Source organism: Ctenocephalides felis, unplaced genomic scaffold (assembly GCF_003426905.1).
Source record: "Ctenocephalides felis isolate EL2017-DRISC unplaced genomic scaffold, ASM342690v1 CF-g0.4_SCAFFOLD_01886, whole genome shotgun sequence".
Taxonomy (NCBI): Eukaryota; Metazoa; Arthropoda; class Insecta; order Siphonaptera; family Pulicidae; genus Ctenocephalides; species Ctenocephalides felis.
This window is the reverse complement of record NW_020538040.1, coordinates 147,659,631-147,683,313: the sequence shown is the minus strand read 5'-3', so window position 1 is coordinate 147,683,313 and position 23,683 is coordinate 147,659,631. Positions and strand designations below refer to the sequence as shown.

The 23,683-nt window shown below is 27.7% G+C and overlaps 2 protein-coding genes across 3 annotated transcripts in view; both read left to right on the top strand.

Annotated features, from left to right (window-relative positions):
- The first annotated feature begins 9,216 nt into the window (after positions 1–9,216).
- Positions 9,217–15,211, top strand: LOC113376491 (ribosomal protein S6 kinase 2 beta). 2 transcript variants are annotated; one of them, XR_003367031.1, is made up of 12 exons: positions 9,217–9,377; positions 11,009–11,251; positions 11,662–11,847; positions 11,927–12,211; positions 12,300–12,454; positions 12,639–12,809; positions 12,936–13,197; positions 13,547–13,683; positions 13,842–13,964; positions 14,045–14,360; positions 14,549–15,009; positions 15,088–15,211. XR_003367031.1 is itself a non-coding variant. In XM_026616433.1 (11 exons), the coding sequence occupies exons 1-11, from the start codon at positions 9,324–9,326 to the stop codon at positions 14,858–14,860; spliced, it is 2,244 nt and encodes a 747-aa protein (XP_026472218.1). In that variant the 5' UTR covers positions 9,217–9,323; the 3' UTR covers positions 14,861–15,010. The 2 variants fall into 2 exon arrangements, 1 of the variants encoding a protein (XP_026472218.1); XM_026616433.1 differs by lacking the exon at positions 15,088–15,211 and having other exon boundaries at positions 14,549–15,010.
- A 5,294-nt stretch (positions 15,212–20,505) lies between these two features.
- LOC113376043 (fibrillin-2-like) overlaps positions 20,506–23,683 on the top strand; it is a 138,361-nt gene continuing 135,183 nt past the window's right edge. The window contains 1 exon segment of the mRNA XM_026615973.1: positions 20,506–20,712. Coding sequence (XP_026471758.1) covers positions 20,625–20,712 — 88 coding nt within the window. The 5' untranslated portion in view covers positions 20,506–20,624.

Sequence of the window (23,683 nt, the reverse complement as noted above, 5' to 3'; positions counted from 1 at the left end):
AATAATTCATAAATAATTAAAATATAGCAATATTTTATAAATACTCGTAGACCATTATTACTGTGATCGCTTGTATGATATTAACGATCAATAAATATGTCAAATATAAACGAAGGAATAAACAATACAGGTAGATATTACACATTTGTATATGAAAATAATTCGACGGCATGAAGACATATGACTAATACGCATAAATAGTATAAGTCAATTTAAATTTATATAGTAGTTAACTAACTCACTTTCAGGAAGTTTTCATATTATAATCCCTAAGTGCGAGTAGAACACCATTCTGAAGTAACGAACTATTTAAGAATATTAACTACTTAGTCAATTTACACATTTTAAGTGATTCACATGCATAAAACGATAATGAAGCGACATTAAAAGTGTAAATAACAGTTATATATCGTACTTATAAATAAAAACTTTTTCAAAAGCGAATTATACAGAATTTTGTCTATTCATCCATAATAATATTTGCAGTAAATTTTTTTCAGACTCTTGCAATACATACTTTTTTTTTGTTTTTCAAAGTAATTCATCATCTGAATCTTACCATTAAATTCAGGAAAGAGTAGAGATATGAGCCCTTAAAATACTCAATGAAATTGGGCAACATTTTCAATATATAAGCTATATAAAATTATGTATGTGATCGGGCGTAACATTAATACAAAATAATTTTTTTTTTTTTGAAATCTATGCGTTTCGACTGTAGCCTTTATTCAGTGGAATAATATTAAAATTTATTAAGACACAAATATGCACAAAAAAATATAAATTAAGAAATACATAGTAAATAGTGCTCACAATTTGTTATCTTAATATTAAAAATCTGCTCCTTTTTATCACATAAGTTGGGTAAAAAGGGACAGCCAAGGGGCAAACAGATCCAATATCTTAATATTATTAGCTATATTATTTAACCAATGCAAAATATTTCATGCAATTTCACTCAATGCAATAAATTTCATGGGCGCATTTTTTACATAGATAACACTGTATATAAATTTGATCTGGTACTTCGTCAGAAATATTTATCAGCAGAGTTGGAATATCTATTAGTTTAATTTATCTCTTTTAAAATAGCTTTTTTTGACTTAATATACTTTTTTATTTACTATTTTCTTGTTGTTTGCACTTTTGCCGGGGTAAAGTATCAGTTTGTTTTTTTTACCCCACCCACATATAAGCTTTTATAAAGGGTACATAAAAATACCTGTTGAATCTATCTATAAAATAACAATTCATCTTATAAAGCAATTAAGTAATGTATACTTAAATATTATATTAAGGTCTCGTAAACTAAATAACAGTGCGCATAACCAAGTAAAACTAACAACGAAACAAAATACTTTTGATTTAAGGCAATGACTGGTTACACATTTTTTACCCTACACTTTCAAATATTGTTGTGAAAAAAATTTCTAACTTTACTTGTTTTTTAAATATTGGTGGTAGAGCTTTTTACCCGTGGACTTTTAAGCTCCGCTTTACCCTATTAATAGAATATAATTCACAAAGCACAAAAATAGTGATCTGTAAACTAGCTGAATTTATAATGGTAAAATTATTGAATAATATAGTAATTCTAAGAGGGTGTACATATACTAAACTAATTTTTCAGATTTTTTCGACACACACTTTTATTATTAATGGGCTTCGAAGCACAACTGTTTGCCTCGCAAATAAATGAGAGGTCATTGGGTTTATTTATGACTATAGCCGTAACGTATGGATTTTAAATTAAACTTTTAAAAATTCATGAAATTTATTTTACGATCTATTACTAGGCTCTATTAATATCATTTTGTATACTATAAATAAATATTTGACTAAATTCACATTGACCGAAACATATTAACTTCAACAATGGATGAACTAGAGAAAAATCTGTGATTGATGCGGAATACATTTTACTGTAAATAGAGCATTATAATAATAAAAACATAACAATAATTTATTAAACGTCTGATAAGTAGAAAATGTTTGCTATAAATAATATGGTCTATTTTCAAACTCTATTACTTCATCTACGTAGAAAAAATATTTATTTTTAAATTTATAAATATAATTACTTAAGCCAAAATTTCTTTCTCGTGTTTTATTTATGACTATAGCCGTAACGTAATGGATTTTAAATTAAACTTTTAAAATTCATGAAATTTATTTTACGATCTATTACTAGGCTCATTTATATCATTTTGTATACTATAAATAAATATTTGACTAAATTCACATTGACCGAAACATATTAACTTCCACAATGGATGAACTAGAGAAAATCTGTGATTGATGCGGACTACATTTTACTGTAAATAGAGCATTATAATAATAAAAACATAACAATAATTTATTAAACGTCTGATAAGTAGAAAATGTTTGCTATAAATAATATGGTCTATTTTCAAACTCTATTACTTCATCTACGTAGAAAAAATATTTATTTTTAAATTTATAAATATAATTACTTAAGCCAAAATTTCTTTCTCGTGTTACTGCATTCAATTTAAGTCTGTATAGTCGTTTGCTGTATTAGTACTTGTACTCAATTTTAGAGTAACATAAGATTAAAAAATTTTGGCTTTGTAGAATTGCGGATAATATTAAGTATAAAACAATTTTACATTCGCAATTTTAATATCGACGTAATTATATTTAAATCTTTACAAAAGTAATCGATTAATACCTACTAAAATATGTTACATACTGCCATAATATAATATTAAAATATAATAGTGCATACATATTATGTGAACTCATAATTTTATGCTTCAAATAAACTTGTAAATTTACAAATCATGTAATTTTAAATAAAACACCTAACGGGTGAAAGGTCGGGCATTTAGTTGAAGATTTACTAATTAGTATCAATTTTATGATAAGCTAATTTTTATACAATCAGTTTGATACCATTATATAAGTAATTAATTTGTTTATTTATTAATCATTAAACACGTACTTCCAAAATATAAAATTCACGAAATGTGTTCTCCAAATCAAGTGTTCATCCCACTTCCACCCCCACATGTTAGCGTTTTGGTGGATAGTTAAATTTGAAAGCACTTTTACATTTCTTGGAGTCTTAATATTATAGGCAATGAAAAAAAATATAAAGAGAGTTTTTTATTATATTTGTTTCGTAACCTTCATAATACATCTTTTTACAGTAAAGTATTAGACATTGAAAAAAATTCAAACCAAAAATTAACCGAGTGTTATAACAAAATCAGCATAGTATTATTATAGTATGACTAACTACATTTAGAATTGCCATTTCCAAGATATCTCTGAAAACTGTATACACCAAATATATAACAATTTATCGCAAATACTCCAATCAAATTGGTGAACGGAATTTTATAGCAATAATATCAATATTTACTAAATATTGTTGTTGTATTTCGAAAAGTTATGTAAATGAAATTATTAAAAATGCCACAACATTTTATGCCATAATTGTGTTTTATAACATCTTTGCGATGTATATTTCATTCCGTCCATATTTGTCGATCACTTTGTTCACTTTTTTTGCTTCGAAATCATTTACGCCAAAATTCAGATCTCATATAAGTTAAAATTTCCCAAAGAAATAAATAAAAGTTCGAAGAGTACTTAATAGTAAAGACGATAGGGCAGTGAATATATTTATAGGAATATATTTTTTGTAGTTCTATTCACAAATACTTATTATGCGTTATGTACATATATTTTGTTGATTCAATAATGCCTTCAATATGTGTTAAAATATATAAAATTTAATCTATTGTTACGATATTATATATTCTATTAAATTATCATCTATTGAGTGTTATAGTCTTAAGACGAGTACAACATTAAGTTTAATATATATGACCAGAGATATTGACCATTTGATCAAAATTAATATAAATTAAATAATTTTATCTATGTTATTTAATACTTTATTAGGTGGCTGATAAAAATACTTTGAACATCATAAACTTGCCTAATTTGTATAAAAACTTAAGTAGGGTAAGGTTGCTCAAGTCGTACCCGGCTGTAATTTGTCTGGTTTTTATAAATTTCATCTATTATAGTTAACTGTAACTATTTAGTTGACTTAGTAAATGTTTAAAATTGGAAGGCTGAACGACTTTATGAACAAAAATAATTAAAAACTAAGTTTTTTGAAAAATTTTCATTAATATACTAACAATAAGCTACTTATATCAGTAGTTTAAATTTCAACTTTACCAATTCTTCCACGTACCGACTTAAAAATAGTAGGGGGAAGTTCCCAAGTGGCGGACACCTAAGGTTATATATAAATTAATAAAAAAATATTTTAGGAAATGTTTATTAAATTATGATTTATGTTAGATAACAAAGTTAGAATTCAAACTAAAATAACAAAACCGCAATCTTTGTTAAAAATAATTAATACTATCAATCAAACTTTGCTATCAAAAAATATGATTTTAAACAGTGGCACCTAGTACCGGACATTTCAAAATAACCTGCATTGATCACATATGTAGCCATCTCCACGCTCTGGAATGTCTGCACATGTGTCTTTGACAAATATTATTAGATATTGCAAAAAAAGTCACTATTTATCTACCCTTTTGGCTGAGCCACACCGATGCTCTTAGCTGGTGCATTTATCATAAGCTTTTTATTCTTCGACTGGGAAACACGAACAATGGGGGTATGTAGTGGCCGTTAGCACTCATACAGAGTAAAATTAATTAATTGCCCCTTTCACTTGTATTTTGAAATGAAAAGATTTATACTCTCTTAAATAATACGTGTTAAATAGAGTGTCCGGTGCTTGGTGCCGTCCGGCGTTACGGGATTTCCCCCTATGTTATAGAGTTTTTAAAAATAATGTATAAATACAATATTTCAAATGTTTTGCTCAAAAGGAAAAACATAAAGCGGGTGTAACCAATGATAGCTAATTTTATAAGTATCTAATTTCCTTACATTTTGAGATTATTATTTTTTTTAGGTGTTTATTTTAATAATTGTATTTGACTTGATAACTGATAACTATCGAAAAGCAGATCTCAGACTGAATTTTATATAGTTCCTTAATAATAATGAACCACTAAGGATATAAGTGGTACGACTAAGGCGACTAGGCGCGTGGTACCGAAAACACGTATTTGAAAAACGTAAAAATACATATTCTAAAATAAAAAAAATAATTTTCAGTAATTGTTAATCATAAGCCAACTAAATAGAAATTCAGTATATATAAATATTATGTTCTAATTTAATTGAAGTAAGCATTACAGTCATATTTCCTTAGGAGGTACGAGTTAAGCAACCTTACCCTATTTATGTATTGAATGTGGTAAACTAGTCACGAATTATTTATTTGTATCTATCAGTATTTTAGTATTTAAAAATAAGTTAACATTTTTAGTTAGCTAAAGTACCACGATATGAAAAATATCTAAAAGATTAATCTGTGTGAATAATAAAATCATAAAAAATACTCATTTTCAGATTTTTTGATGCTAATTTTCGGATGATACCGTTTTCTTTATTCTTACTATTAAATTTTTCTCTACGATATTATAATATGAACAGGAACTATTTAATATAATAACAAATGTTTGATAAAATTTTGCAGTAAAATGTATCAGCCTCCTGTATTAACATTTTAATTTTTGGAATAATATTTTTTAAAAATTTATGCATTAAATTTAAACCACTGATTGGAGTGATTCTATATGAGTTAATAATTTAATGTCATATATATTTATTCAATACTTTTTTCTCAATATTTTTCCAATCTACTGGACATTTTTGTTAAAAATTGGTCAGAATCTACTTATGCCAAACATAATTTCACAGGTATTAAATAAAGTTCAAATGCATTTGAAAATCTTTCATGAAATATTTATTTTTTATAAATATAAACAAATATCTATGTAAATATATTATATTATATAAATATTTCTATCTGACGGAATACTTTCACTTATAGATAATGTTCACTTGTACCTAAAAGAATTTAACATCTCGCTCACAATGGGTTCCTGTATAGGATGTATTACGAATAGTTTGTTTAATAAATATTTTCATAGAATATTTTATTGGCCTCGATATTTATATTATATTGAATTCAATATTTGTTATAGTAAGCCGTCTCTATAATGTTGTTCATAGATTAAAATAGAAATCTCATAATAGGCAGCAAAAAAATAACCAAACCAAATATGGATTTTGTATAAAAAATTTTGGTCGCGTTTTGCTATATTACTGCCAATACTTATACTTGATACGTTATTAACATAATTTATTGAAACCACGACTACATATATTGTTCATTAAAATATTAGTTGTAAAACTTTCAATATATTGAACAAACTGTGTAAGAAGTCCATATTTGGATTATTTCGATTTTTTTGTTGGGATAAAATTATATGATTTAAATAAAGTTACAATTAGATATTTTATATACATATACATGTATGTTAAGAAAACGGAGTTGTGAAAATGATGATCCAAAACGCTTATGCAGAGTTAAACAATGGGATATGACCATCTTGATGTGCTTTCATATTCATTTCCATCAAAAATTTAATTATTTAGCATATTTTCATGTTGATTTATTAAATTAATGATAATTCGGTTAAAACTTTTTCACATATTATAATTTCCACTACTCCGCCATAATTTGAGTGTCTTGATTCTAAAAAATTTAATCCGAATGAGTAACTAGGTTTGTTTAACCATTTATACCTTATCATCAATTTTATTTTCACGAGATGAATATAATTACTAGCACTCAGGATAAACTTTATCAAAATATTTCAACATCTGAAAATAAGTATCCAAATTATTAGGTAGTTAATCATATAGTAAATAGCTATGTATAAATGCATATTCGATAGTGATATTAAAGTCTTATGCAAATACTTTAGAACGAATGTCAGTTCTATATAAATATATTTTATTTAAGATTTGTTGGAAATTTTAAAAATTTATGTATTATATATATTCGCACATACATACATGTACATTTACATCTCTTGTAAATATAACATATATGTGTGTGTTAACATGTGTGTAATGCAAAGAACTGTTAATAAATGTATTAGATTATCCTTTCATATTTTATTCTTAGAAAACGTTTATATCTTATTATAGGATTCTAATGGTTCAGGCAGACTCAGGAGTCAAATTTGTGCTACTTCATTATTTTTAACTTCCCGTAGGATAGTAGTAAGTTATAGTAATCGCAAAAAAATAAAAAATGAAAATTTTTATATATCTTTACGTTTCAAAGGTTTCTGAATATTTTGGCATACCTCAGAATAAATTGATGTATGTGTGTGTGTATGTGTGTGTGTGTGCGGATACAAATTTTTGTCGACGATTTCGGGAACACCGATCAACCGATTTGAATAATTCAAACATTCGATTCGTATTGATAAGGAGACGTGCTGATTAGGTTTTCGCGAAGGCAGGTCTAGCCGTTCCGAAGATACGGGGCAAAAATTGCCAAAAACGATAACTCAGTTTTTAAGTGAATGGTCCGATTTTAGTAATTCAAAAAACATTTTACTTATATTGACAAGATGAAGAACTGATTAAATGTTTGGGAAGGCAGGTCCAGCTGTTATGGACTCTCAATAAAAATAAGTAAAAAAATGCCATTTGGCGGTCAAAAATGTCAATTGGACATATGTACATCAAATAATCAGATATTTTGTAAAGATATTAATAATGTGTATACATTTTGTGTAATTTTTTTGGGTTCCGTACCAAAATTTTTAATTACGGTACGGGAAGTTCCAGCAATTCGCCTTAAGGCACGATGCCATGCATCCCACTAGTTATTGATGTTATTTATAAGCAATTATGTTTACGATTCTATAATTAAATTGTTAGGAAGCTATTCGGATTGTACATATGGTTTTATATGTACATATGTTATATGAATAATGCTCGGTCATATCGATTTTTTGTTCTTGATAAAAATGATGTTTGCTTAAAATATCACGTTAAAAGTAATTACTAGAGGTACCGGGGCATGAATATCAGTATATACATTGTTTTTTTTATTGTGATGGTAAAAATGTTTCAGAATCAGAACCGATTTCAGAAATTTAAAAGCCAATCGATGTATTTCGATGTGGATTATTTTTTCTCAGTTTTGTGCGACTATAGGCTGAGCCGTTTCTTTGCAAATAGCAAATAAAAAAATTTTGTTCACGTTTTAGCTCTAAATTCTGAATCGATTTTAAAAAATCAAAAACTGTTCGAAAGATATTGGTTGAGAATGATACTGAATAGTTTTAGGCAAAAATCTATCGGGCCGGGCTTTTTTTTAAATTGACTGTTGAAAAATATTTTTTTATGATTCTTTTTCTGGCAATAGATATCATGGTCTTATAAAATATACTAAAATATTACGGACCTACGACAAATAGTTTATTGTTAAAAATTCATCAAAGGTTGAAAAAATATCATAGTCAAAATTTGTGTCTTGTTGCTTTTGTGATGTAATGAGTCAAACATTATCAATTTTTTTAACTTTTTTTTTAATTAATTCAAATATTTTTTTTACTTTATTCAATTATATATTTATAAAACAAGTTTAGTTTATTCTTTTTTCCAAAAAATGGATTTCATTTTTAGAAGTGTGAAACTTAATACTGTGATAAACTTAGGTAATGGTTATTGTCTGTATTTGTGCTAAACATGAGCCAAATAGTTCTAAAGTTGTATTATTAATTAATTATTCTGAATAATTATTATTCTTCCACACATTTTATTTTAATTAAATATATATATATATATATATATATATATATATAAATTAAAATAATAAAAATATATAATAAATATAATTACAGTTAATTTAAATTTGTTTGAGAAAATTTTATTCGAAATCGCAATGTTTAAATTTGATTGAAAGTGTTAACTTTATTTTTGAAATAAATAAAATATCTAAATAAATTAATTTTGATTAATTGAGCCAATTCTTACACATTTCGGGAAGTTCATGCAACTTGCCTTAAAGCTAAATGCCACTTTCAACTAGTTACTAGTGTAATAGTGATATATGTTTTAAATCCCGCGCACAATTTTTATTTTCAAATTTCGCGCAAAATTTGTTGGTGCCGATTTAATTGTGATGCCATAAACAAGCGTGAAGTGATCGCCTCTTCGAGTTTCCTGCCCTACATTCTCTGTGCTCTAATCAATTTTGACAGTTCCTTATCTATGGTATTCAAATTGATAAGCATTTTTAATTGATTTTTTTTGCTGTGTTCCAAATAGTATCAACAAGTGACGAAGCATTTGACATTAACATAAACAAAATTTAGAAACAAATAATGCCGCTAGCTAATTCGGCAGACCCATGGCGTATTCAAAACATAGGGAACGAGGTAACTGTATCTCATTTTGGTTTCGCAATCTATTTATCTTTTGTTTATATTAGCTGTAAAGTGATTTATAGCTAATATTAATGAATTTACAATTTTTACAGCTCACGCCATTTCTAGATCCTTAACAAGCGTGAAGAAAAGTGACGTATGTAATTTAAACATTAGCAATTTTTTAATTGGCTTTTCACATTGGTATTTAATGCATAAAAGAAGTATTTACACGTATTTCCAACAACAGTGCACCTTAGTGCATGCGTGTAGCATCTAATACTTATGTACTTCTAATTATTGTATCCCAGTTTGTAACATACATAATTCACATTCACTATCCGTGAACCTAAACGTTTTTACTAGTTACAATAAAATTGCGATTAAAAATCAACAATTACAAATTGAATCAGATCTAATAATATAGAAGATTGTGTACTATTTTGTATGATACGATAAATATACAATATATATTAATATGGTGAAACCTTGACATGTATGTAATGTTATCCTGCTAAATTAAAATTTATGTGTCACTTCAACTCGTATGACTGTCACTAGTTTTGATATAGAACATTCATATTATCTATACTGAATGGACATTTTATCTCATATTGGAATTTAATAAAATTCTGATATGCTAAAATCTACTGTATTATCAGTCTCCTATAATCTGACAATCTTTAACGATCATTTATCAATATTTATTTTAATAATTTTGATAATCATTTTTATATAAACTCGGAGTATTATGTGAATGATGATGTAAAATTACAGGTTAAAAGTATAAATTATAATGGAACCTATTTTCAGTTTAAAAAGTCGTGTTTAAATATGGGGATCATGTAAATAAACTTAGTTTTTGTTGTATAATTATTTATATTGCGTTAGAACATAAATATATTGTGATTCCGTAGAGGGTTAATAAAAATTCTGGTGTAGTTAGACATTAAACTAACTTTCATGTTATTTTTCAGGTCGTATTTACTTATGTACATTTATATCACACAATAATAATTGTACATATTTGGGTGTTAATTTTTTTATGATCAAAGCGAAAGATATCGATTTTTTCGTGTGGTTAACACTTGTGTTCTTTGAATATAAATAGAAGCAATATAAAGTTTGTGAATTGGAGGCATGTTGCAAACCTGGTTTATTGATAATTTCTTGAGCATTAAATTTGACTTATATACTTTTAAACTAATTTAGTGATTTTTCTGTGCATGCCGTTTTGGGGTACATCAATAGAAATATAAACAAATTACATATGTAATTTTTGTGATAATTCAACTCCAATTGGCTGAAGCGTAATGAGCTGTAAATAATATAATATGTAGAATAAAATTTGATTTTATATATTCAACTAACACATAATATTTTGAAGGTTTTGTAAATCACAGTAATGCAGAATGCTTCTACGAATTTGGAATGTTGTAGCACATATTGAATGAATGCTTCTAAAAGAAAGCATAACAATTTATATATATATATATACATATATATATATATATATATATATATATAATATATATATATATATATTTAATAAATCCTTGAACAACAAATTTGGATTTCCATTACCTTCAGAATAAAGTTCAAAATTGAAAGTGTATAAATTTTGATAATTAATTTGATTTTAGTGCATATCACAAGAGGATTTATCTATGGTTATCGATGAGCCTATAGAACCAGTTGCTTCTAATGAAAATGCTAAAGAAGATGAACATGAAATTGATGTCAAATATTTAGTAAAAGAAGGCCATGACAAAGCCGAACCTTCGCAGTTTGAACTGCTTAAAGTTCTTGGGGAAGGGTCTTTTGGAAAAGTTTTTCTTGTTCGTAAAGTAGTTGGATCGGATGCCGGAACTCTGTATGCTATGAAGGTATATTTTACATTTAATTGTGAACTCAATTAGTTGTTGTAAATTTGTGATTTATTGGTAATTAAATAGTTTATATATAATTAAATAACCGGAAAATTAATAATATACTTTTTTTATATATAATATATATATATATATATATAATATATACAAAGTATATCAATATATAATTAAAAAGATTATTTTACGGAATATTTAAATTTTGTATATAAATATATTACATAATTGAACAACCTAAATATAAATTACTAGAAAAAAAATGAAAGATGAATAATAGTAATATAATAATTAGCTATTATTATTTTTTTAGTCCAAAAATAATAACAAAACATTTAAATATTTTAGTCCAAGTATAAATTTAGGTATTAAAGTGTTTATTAATTTTATTAATATTAAATTTAATATTTTAGGTTGTTAAAAAAGCAACATTGAAGGTCCGAGATAGGGTTCGGACTAAAATGGAACGAAATATTCTAGTTGATGTTGAACATGCCTTCATAGTCAAATTGCACTATGCGTTCCAAACTGCAGGAAAATTGTATTTAATTCTAGATTTTTTGAGGGGAGGAGATTTATTTACTAGGTTAAGCAAGGAAGTAAGTTTTAGTTTAGTTGTTTTTCAAATGGTACAATACAAAGTTTTGACTTAATGTTAACTCTTTTATTTTTACACAGGTGATGTTTACAGAAGAAGATGTAAAATTTTATCTTGCTGAATTAGCTTTGGCGCTGAGTCATTTACATAGTTTGGGAATTATATATAGAGATTTAAAACCTGAAAATATTTTATTAGATCAAGATGGTCACATTGCCTTGACTGATTTTGGCCTATCAAAGCTTCCTTTAGCAGAGGACAAGACTTATAGCTTTTGTGGTACTGTAGAATATATGGCTCCTGAGGTAGTTAATAGGAAAGGACATTCGTTTGCTGCTGATTGGTGGTCGTTTGGTGTTCTGATGGTAAGATACTATGACAGGATAGAAATGAACAAAATTCAGTGTAATTAAGTTGGAGATAAATGAATTAACATGCTGCATCCTCACTTAGTTTGAAATGCTCACTGGAAATTTACCTTTTCATGGTAATACAAGCCAGGAAACTATGACGAGAATTCTTAAAGCAAAACTCGGAATGCCAAGTAATTTAACACCTGAAGCTCAGTCATTATTAAGAGCCTTGTTTAAGAGAAATCCTCAAAATAGGTATAATAATGCAAATTTTAATTTTTTGATTCCTATTTTAATATATTATTAATGATTATGACAAGTAACAATTTTGTTATATGTAATTACACTCTAAATTTAATTGTAGAAACACATTTTTCCTCAAATGTAATATCAATATTCGTTTATGCTCATATTGTTAATATGATATTTATTCATAAAGATTAGCTGCTGGTCCAGATGGCGTAGAAGACTTGAAGAGGCATGAATTCTTTGCAACTGTTGACTGGGATGCATTACTTCATAAACAAATACCACCACCGTTTAGACCAGCTGTATCCCGAGCTGAAGATGCTTTCTATTTTGATACAGAATACACAAGTAAAACTCCAAAGTTAGTGTTAGTCTTAAATAGATCTGAATCAAGAAAAAATATTCATTATGTTAAAAAATCTCATAAAAAAAATTTGTCCACATTTACGGTATTTAATATAAAAATTGTGACACATTATCCTTTCAGAGATTCTCCTGGAATACCTGCTTCTGCAAATGCTCACGAATTATTTAGGGGATTCAGTTTTGTAGCACCATGTTTGCTTGAAGAAGATAGGACTAGAAATCAACAAGTAAATAATTCAACAGAAGTTTCCAAACCTCCATTAGTGAATAAGCCTTGTGCCTTTTCTGATGAATATGAACTAATGGGTATTCTAGGTAGAGGGACATTTTCTGTGTGTCGTTTATGTGAACATAAAGCTACTAAAAAACAGTATGCAGTAAAAGTATGTATTAAAAAAGTTTGTGAAATTATTTAAACAATAGAAAATAGTTTTAGTAGTATATAGTAAATAGTACTGGTGTAATAATTAGAGTAACAATACTATATGTGTAGTTTGTGGTATAAATTGTGCTTCGTCCATAATTCAGAACCAACTCGTCTTTTAACATTATTATTATTTTTTTTTAAGATAAAATTATTTACTACTGAAATAATGAGATATGATTGAATTCCATATACAAGTATTCAATATTTTAAAACTTAATTTTATTATGCTTTCACAATTATGGATTTTTAATACTTCTATGATACATAACTTGCAACTATTTATAATGATTTTGCATATTACTTAGATTATAGATAAATCCTCACATGACTGCCGAGAAGAAGTAGAAATTTTGTTACGCTATGGTCAGCACCCAGGAATTGTAACTCTGTATGATGTTCATGAAGATGGATCAAATATGTATTTAGTAACTGAACTTCTACGGTGAGATAATTGATAGATAGTTGAGTTTTGATGATGTTGAGTCTTTGATTTTTAGTTAGTTACATGAGAGTATAATCTTTTAAATGTTAGAAATATAAATTTGTATACTGTTCAAATCTGTATACAAACCTGTAGCATAAATATATAATCATTTACAGTGGTGGTGAACTTCTCGATAGAATTTTAGCTTTAGGAAAGCTTTCAGAGAATGAAGCTTGGGCCATAATGAAAACTGTTGGAGCTGCGGTTTCATATCTTCACATGCATGGAGTTGTTCACAGGTTACTTCAAGCATTTTTTTTTTAATACAATATGTATACAATATATTACAAGTTATTACAGTTTATTTTTCATGTTTTAGAGATCTTAAGCCTTCTAATTTATTATATGCTACTGTGGATTGTAACCCAGAAAGCCTAAAAATTTGTGACTTGGGTTTTGCTAAACAATTAAGAGCTGATAATGGCCTATTAATGACTCCTTGTTACACTGCTAATTTTGTTGCACCAGAAGTATTAAAAAAGCAAGGATATGATGCAGCATGTGATATTTGGTCTTTGGGTGTTCTACTTTATATCATGTTAGCTGGTCAAACTCCATTTGCCAGTGGGGAAAATGATAAACCTGAAGCCATTCTTGCCAGGATTGGTTCCGGCCAAGTTAATCTGGAAACTGGGGTAATTAAGTTTTATTTTTCATATGTAATTTTTATATAATTTTTAAATCATTGACATATTACATCAGACTCGTGAATGTATTGCATTTAGGACATTTGGCATTGATATTCATCCTATTACATTGAATTAATTTGATTTTTCATCCACCCTGATTTTCTGAATCATGAAGAATTATATAATTTTATAAGGTTTGGACAAGCATAAGTGCAGAAGCAAAGAGCTTGCTAGGACAAATGCTACATATAAATCCAACAAGAAGGCCTACAGCTTCTCAAGTACTATTACATCCTTGGTTATCTCCGAGTAAGCCCCAAACAAAATCTAATGTTGTACCCAGCTCTCCGAATACTCCAAGATTGGATGCTTCGGCAATAAGAAATGCTGTTGATGCTACATACAGGGCAATTGCTAATTCACCACAAGCAGCTAATTTGGGACCTGTGGTTCTGTCAGAACTTGCCCGAAGGCGTGCTAAAGATAAATTACATAATAATATTTAATAATGGCTTCTAGATAGATGATATAAATATCTACTGTAACAGCTGATACTATTTAGAAATCACGTTTAACATTGAGTGCTGTATAGCATTCCTTGTGCATATGCACAAGATATTTTGGATATTATCCTACTATATGAAATAATATGCAGGTACAGTAAATATTTTCTATTCTGACACTACTGGAAGAGATTATGATATTGAATTATAGTTTGGATATAATTTTATAGGAAAATATGATTTCATGAAGGCAAATAATAGGAAGTTTTATACCCAGGTGGTATTATGGTAGTGAATAACATAGTTATTTCATACTCTAAATATTTAGTATCAGGTCACACAATTTTCAATAATTGTATATGAAGTTATACAGTATTCTCTGATTTTTTTGTACTTAGTTGTTTTTGTATTTATATAATTCAGGTCCTTTGGATCCTTAATTTAAAGTACTTGCATAGAAAATGCTATTTAATAGTGTATTTAAAACCTAATATATTTTTAGACATTTCGAAATACTTAACATGAATATATCAAGAGGTTTTAATGAATAATGGTAATTTCTTACTTTGGTGTGGATTAGTTTTTGTGATCCAATTTTGTTGTGGAACACTAGGTAGTTGGGTCATTAAGATTTGTATGTGAATGTATGTAACTAAAATATAATTGCATATGTATATATATATATATATATATATATATATATATATATATATATATATATAAAATATGTATGTATGTATGTATGTATATATATATATATGTATGTATGTATATATATATATATATATGCATGAATGGGTTTTATGTATATATTTCTGTATGTTGTGTGCTTTATGTGTATATATAAAATTTAAATACTTAGGCCTAATTAGAGTCACATTAAATGTGATCAATTTTTTATATTGCAAATAGGTTCAATAAGTTGCTTTAGTGTTTGAATATAGTCAATATAAATGGTAAATCCAAAAGTTCTATTTTATTAATGATATATGAATATGTATTAAAAATTTATAGTATTTATAAAAGTTATATTTAGCAATGTTGAAATATTGTTCTTGTAAATATTGCACTAGTTTCAATCCATTGATTTTTGATAAATAATGTGGTTGTATATAATCAAAGTATGTGCTTAAGCTAGTTTCTTATATGAACATTCATTTACGAAATATATAATAATTTTTATTTTAAATTCAGCTCATTTTTAATATTTACATTACACAGATTTTGTGTAGTTGTGTATCACTGTTGCAAATTCAAAAAATATCTGGTTGTTTCTTTCTTCTTTTTTTATGAATATGTATTGTAAATAATCGGTAAAACTCAATGTATATGAAAGACTAAAAGCATGTGAATCGGTCTTTCATTTTTCAATTACTTGATAGAATTTCTGCATGTCCAATGTATTTTATACTTAAACATATACTATGATATGTCGTGATTTCCCTCATTAATGTTTTCTCACTTCATGTAAAAGTACAACTTTCTTATGATAATTAAATTCCTTTTAGTACAAAACTATTTAGATAATTAAGCCTTAATGTTGATATCAAATTTATATAGACATGGTTTTATAGTTTGAAATGTGTTAAATTTATGGATCTACCTCATTGAAAATCTAAATCTAATTTTATGCTTGAGCCTTATCATCTTGAGGAAACATCAATAAAATGATTACAATAGCTCAATTATCTATAGCTAGAAATAATACATACAAAATAAAAATAGAACTATATTTTTGCTTATACACGAGAGTATAAAAATTTATATTCTTACTACACAAAACTTAAATCATGTATCAAACTCTAAAGTGAATAAATCCATACATCATATTTTTGGTTTTAATTTATAACTAACAATAAATGAAGAAAATCTGGAGAAAGTTGACTTTACTGATTGTGAGTGCAGTCATTGAATGGAAAGGAAACTGGTTCGGACCCATATTGCAAAGAGTACCAGCTGCACGGCGTCGATGGAGATGAAATAGAAGGACTGAAAGGATTAGGAAGAAGAAGAATTCAGATGATTGATTACTTACGCCGAGAGGAGGAGGCAATACAGGGAATTAAAGAACTGAATTACAGGGCTAGGAAGCATGGAAGCAGAAGTTTGGAAAGGAAAATTATAATCAAGGAGGCATCCATTAATTATGTGATCAATTTTTAAGGATTTTTGGTCTCTTGTTTCCCTTTGATGACACGTGGTGATATTTGAAATTACCCCCTCCGTTTTCTCCACCCAATATCACGTGTATCTTTAGTAAAGATAAAATCGCAAAAAATTGTAAATTTTTGGATTTTTTTTTAATTCAAGTAAAAAATAAATGCACGTGATATCTTTTTTTTGTCACATCCCTCCCCTACTTTTAAGCTCATCAACTTTGAGCAATTTGATAATGAAATGTATAGAACAAATATTTCCGGTCGCGATTAAAAAGTATATTTTATAAGTTTTATATAATTTTTAAATCCATGTATAATATTAATCTAATCCTGTTTAACAGGCGTTCTAGAGAAGGAAAATGTTCCAGAGATCGTTTTGGCGCGTGCACAAATAGTGTTAACGCAGATATCAGTTATCTTTAGCATGTCGGATGAAGCACGGATCAGTGGACAGGTATCCGACAAGGAATATCTAACATCAACATAAGGACTCTTGAGCACTATAGTAACGGCGCCGGACCGATAAACTATATAAAATTTGGTGGAAATGGTAGCTATTAGCTAATAACTAATGGTAACTTTATTAGATATAGATTCTCTCTGCAAGCGTCGAGCAGAATGGTAGTCATATACATTTTTTTTCTTAATTATTTATATGTTAATTTTAATTTACTTTTTTCAAATTTAATACTTTTAATTCCTTTTTACTACAACATGATCTCTTTTAAAGTATTTTGTTTTATTTAACGTAGTTTTGTGTTTTTCTAAAATGTTTGTGTGTCTTATCCACTGAAAATGAGTCTAGTTGGTACTCAAAACGTATGGCAGATTATTACTAAACAAAGTATAATTTAGTTTATTTTTATTTTTTGAATAATGTTCGTTCAAGAATTTCTAGAAATGCTTAGTTAAGTTTTTTCTGGTATGGTGTGTATGTATACATTCTTGTTTATTGTTCTATTATTTTGTAAATAATTTTGTTAAAAAATTAACTGCTCCGTAATTGCGATAATGCGAAGACTAAACATTTTTATAATGAAAAAACTATCAATAAATTACTAGCAAAATAATATTTAAAAATATATGCAAGGCAATATCGGTAGTAAATTACTATTTATTATTATATAATATTATCAGTTTTCCAACTGTTTTTAGTTTCATAATAAAAATAGTTTTCTTATAGAGAAGAGTTAAAATAGTATTATGGTTCCGCCGCGTACTTTACTTTTTTCTAAACTTTTATTATTAATTTTTCTAATTAGACCGCATCTCATAGATCTATAATATTTTAATGGATGCGTTTTGGCAATCAACTCAATCATCATGCCCATCCCAGAAGAAATAGCTTGATGAGGTTCTCTTTGATAGTTTTAAATAAAAGTAAATGATAAAACAAAATAATTTGAAAACCATCGTATCTTCAATAGAATTTCAACGATGCACTAGATCATAAAAGATACAGTTGTACTCTAAAATAATTAACGTAAAACTAAATTTTGATTTATAATTTTTATTGTTCCGAATGTAAGTTTCTCGGTTTAAACACGCATCGATTTGGATTCAAACATAAAAAATAGTACTTCATCAATCTCACTATTAAATCATATAATTTTACTTTAGATCGTCAAAAGATTTTGCGCAATGTACTTAAATAAAGTTAACCATAAAAGGGGCAAATCAAACTCTTGTATTTGAACACATTTTTTTTGTGAAAAATTATTTGTTAATGCACATACTTCATCTTACAGAAATTTTGAATGCATTTTCTAAGGAAGCTAAAGTCTACCATCGCCTATATTTTGCCTGAAAGTTGTAACTTACATCATTTAGCACTGTTATACAGAACTATTTAGTTTGCCAAGCAAACGTTTACAATTGGCAGGCTGTCCGATTTTGTGGCGCAGAAATAATCCAAATGTAAGTAAAACATATTTCCTATTTGCACTTCTTTTGGCCAAAATTTTTCTCCAGAAATTCAATATGCTTTGAATAATTGATACAAGAATATGACTTTTGTTTGATGTATTTTTATAATGGAATGCAATATACTACATTTTAAATGCTTATTTTATTTACTGCTGAAAATTATTATAAATTTGAATATATAATATATATTAACACTTTACGGGAGTTTTGTATATGTATACTGTATACCTATTTATACGGAAAGCTGTCATATTAACACAATGTGTATTTTCTTTAAAACAAATTATTAGATTATACTCAATTTGAGTTGAACAGTAGGGGAGACTGGGTACGGTTAAGCCACTTTTTTTATCACCCATAATTTTGTCAAATTATCAGTTTTGTTAAAAGTCAGAAAAAACTTTGACTTTTCCATATTTTGAAAAAAATATCAAAGCGTGCAAGCGCCGCGTCGCAGTCTAACGGATAAACATTATTACGGAACCCATAGAAATGTAAACAAAATTTGTACTTATTATAAAAATCTCTATGAAAGGTCTGATAATTTGAGGCGCATATTTCATCTCCGAAACCGCTAGACCTACTTTCCCAAAAATTTAATCGGTTCTTTATTTTGTCAATACAAGTAAAATGTTTTTTGAATTATTGAAATCGGATCTTTCGTTCTCTCAAACACTGAATTACCATTTTTGGCACTTTTTGCCTCGTATCTTCGAAACAGCTGCACCTGCCTTAGCCAAAAACTTTGTCTCCTTGGAATCGAATATTTTCTGAATCATTCAAATCGGTTGAGCCGTGTTTCCGAAATTGTCGACGAAAATATGTATTCGCTTGTATTTGTATATTTCTATGGGTCCTATCCCGTTAGACTGCGGCGCAGCGCTTACGCGTTTCGATATTTTGTCTCAACGCAAATAACGGTGATAAAAAAAATCAAATTTTCCAAAATATTTCAAAACCCTCAGAAATCTATTTTTTTTTCAAAGTTTAAAAACACTTTAAACCTTTCTTAAAAATTTTAATTTTTGGTACGGGAAGTTTATTATTTGTTTTTCTATGGGTTCCGTCCCTATGTTTATCCGTTAGACTGCGGCGCAGCGTTTTCGCGTTTCGATATTTTGTCTCAACGCAAATAACGCTGATAAAAAAATCAAATTTTCGCAAAATTTTCAAAACTCTCAGAAATGTTTTTTTTTAAGTTTAAAAATAGAAACATTTTAAACCTTTCCTAAAAATTTAATTTTTGGTACGAGAAGTTTCAGCAATTTGCCTTAATTGCCATACCATGCACCACTAATTACGATTGTAATCGAAGACTATCGTTTTTTCTCGAAATATTTCCTGAAGTCGATGCTTTTATTATTTATTTTTCGGACGAAACGCGTAATGTTCCACTCTCGCCATTTCGTCGTCGAATACATCATCCGAGAGCGTTCGAGCTGTTGCCCCGGCGCCGTCCGCCTAGTACAGAGAGGTCCTAAGCCGATGCTCGAGATAGAGGCTCATTCTCATTGTGGTTCGTCGCCTGTTGAGCAGTATCATCTGATTCGTATGGAAGTGAACGTGTGCCGGAGTGCGTGAACAGTCGTTCGCAGTCGGTGTCGGTGCTTGTCTTGAACAAAACACGTGTTTTTGTTGTCAAACACTATTTAGCACGAAAGACGAGCGTCCTAGACCTAGTCATGACGACGCGATACACCATTGTTCCTAATAGGACTATTATAAGTTTAGGAATTCTGATCCTGGCCGTATTCGCGATTCGGGAAGGAGGTAAAATTTTGATTTTTTATTCAGTTATAAACATTGTTATTTTCCTAAAAAATATGTTTTTTTTTGTTTTTAATAACAAATCATAAATAATTTAATTTTATGAATAATTATAAAATATAATAATATAATTAATAACTAGTGGTGCATGGTATCGTACCTTAAGGCAAATTGATGGAACTTCCTGTACCCGTAAATTAAAATTTTTACAAGCATTAAAATTATTTGAAATTTTTGAAAACGAAAATTATTATAATTTTTTGTAAATTTTGATTTTTTATGTAAGCATATTTATTAATCCGTGTCTGTTAAACTTTATAAATATTGGTACGGAACCCATAGAAATGTAAATAAAATTACTACTTATCATTAAAAGCTCTATAAAATATCTTATAATTTGATGTGCATATATCTAATGATCATTTTTGACCGCCAAATTGCATTTTTCTAAACTTCTTTATCCCGATCTTCAAAACCACTGGACCGACCTGCTTTTCCAAAAATTTAATTTTTCATTCCGCCAATACAAGTAAAATGTATCTAAAAATACGTACATTGTATTGTTGTACGTATTGATACGAAAAATTGTATCCAAACATACATACATATATACCACACACACACACACAAACATCAATTGTTTCTAATAATAAGCTAAGCCAAAACGTTCAGAAGGTCTTAAAACGTAAAGATATGCAAAAATATTCATTTTCGATTTTTTGCGCATACTATAATTCTTACCCTACGGAAAGTTAAAAAGTTTAGGAATTCTGATCCTGGCCGCATTCGCGATTCGGGAAGGAGGTAAAATTTTAATTTTTTATTTAGATGATAAATAATTCAGTTGCAAACATTCAGTTTTCCTAAAAAAATATGTATGTTTTTTTTGTTCTTAACAACAAATCATAAATAATTTAATTTTATGAATAATTATAAAATACAATAATATGATTAATAACTTGCGATGCATGGCATCGTGCCTTAAGACAAATTGCTGGAACTTCCCGTACACGTGAATTTAAATTTTTAAAAGCATTAAAATTATTTGAAAATTTTGAAAAAAAAATTATAATTTTTTGGAAATTTTGTTTTTTTATGTAAGCGATCACGCTGCGTAGCTGTTTTATAGACAAAATGTCGAAGAGCGTAAACGCGTCCGTTAAACCTTATAAATATTGGTACGGAACTCGTAGTAATGCAAACAAAATTACTACTTATCAATAAAAGCTCTATAAAATATCTTATATTTTGATGTATATACCTCTAATGATCATTTTTAACCGCCAAATTGCATCCTTCTAAACTTCTTTATCCGGATCTTTGAAACCACTGGACCTGCCTTTCCAAAAATTTAATTTTTCATTCCACCAATACAAGTAAAATGTATCTAAAAATACGTACATTGCATTTGTACGTATTGATACAAAAAATTGTATCCAAACATACGTACACACATACTACAAACGCACACGCACACACATACGTTTCAGGTCTTAACTAACTTAACTAACTTCACGTAGGTCTTAAAACGTAAAGATATGCAAAAATATTCATTTTCGATTTTTTCGCGCATACTATACTCTTACCCTACGGGAAGTTAAAAACATTAATTTTTGTACAGATTTATAATTTGTAATGTTGCACAATTTTGCGAATTTGCGATTTCTTTAGTCCAGTTTATGTATTCAGTCAAAATCTATTTTTACCCAAAATACATATTTTGGCACAAGATGTTGTCATAACGGCTTCTTCCGGTTTCAACCATAATTTCTTATCAGGTTTTGGCGCCAAAAATGCAGTATAAATTTTGTAATTTGATAGCAATTTTTTAAAAAGTTGTTCATGTTATAACTTGAATTATGTATGCATTTTGTGTAATTGTGCTTACTAAATTTATAGTGCTTATTAAATTTTATAAAAGCAAATAGGTATTAATATAGAATCAACTATTAAACTTATCTATATCAATTAGGCAAAACTATTAATCAGAACACAATGATTTTAAATATGTTATAATTTTTTTTCTAAGGAGTGCAATTTGTGTATATTTAAGTTTTTTTTATTTCAATAGTTTTTGATAATTTCATTATCAAAGTAATTTTAAATCAACTATTAAACTGATTGATATAAATAAGGCAAGACCTGTTCAGATCAAAGTAATTTCAAAGTTGCAATTATTTTTTTAAGTGCAATATTGTGTAGTGATGAATAATTTTATTATCAAAGTAATTTTAAATTTGCAATTAATTTATTTCTAAAGAGTGCTATATTGAGTATATTCACATATATCTTTGTATTTGTGAATTTAATATTTTTGAATAATTTTATTTGGAAACGTAAATTAGAATCACTTGAACAATTACATTCTCAATGTGCATTATTTATCTCGTCATTTCACGGACGTTTTGAATTATCAGTAAAGTGCAGTAAACGGCTCACAATGAAAATTAAAATCAACAAAAATTATTCCAAGTGCAGTTTCGGGTTCTGAACATTATTATTCACATTTTTTTATTTAATGAAACTTGATTGGCTTCCTGTAACACACTTTTCTTTATATATTTTTGAATATTTATTGGCTCCATTAGCTACAAAACTAACCATTGCTTTTTAGTAAGTGCTGAATTAAACAAAAAAATAATTTAGAAGCTCCGGGGACATCTCATTTGAACAAAGGTAGAAGATATTTATATCCCAAAAAAATTTTTTGAGAGAAACAAGACATGTAGTCAAACAAAATATAATCATAACATAATTATATATTAACAGTGTGTAATAATTGGGTGTGATATAAATAAAAACATGAATATACCCAAAAAATTATTCTAAAAACCTTTAGACGAAATATATAAGTGATGAATTTTTTTGGTAAAACACTAAAAAATGCCATTTGGCGGACAAAAATGATCATTTGACATATGCACATCAAATTAACACATATTTTATAGATGTTTCAATAATAAGAACAAAAGGT

Bases quoted from the DNA above. Each gene is read 5' to 3' on its own strand.
- LOC113376491 (XM_026616433.1), top strand. From the start codon at position 9,324: ATGCCGCTAGCTAATTCGGCAGACCCATGGCGTATTCAAAACATAGGG. The intron at 12,455-12,638 runs GTATAATAATGC...TTATTCATAAAG, and splicing joins AAGAGAAATCCTCAAAATAG to ATTAGCTGCTGGTCCAGATG. The intron at 13,684-13,841 runs GTGAGATAATTG...AATCATTTACAG, and splicing joins TTAGTAACTGAACTTCTACG to TGGTGGTGAACTTCTCGATA.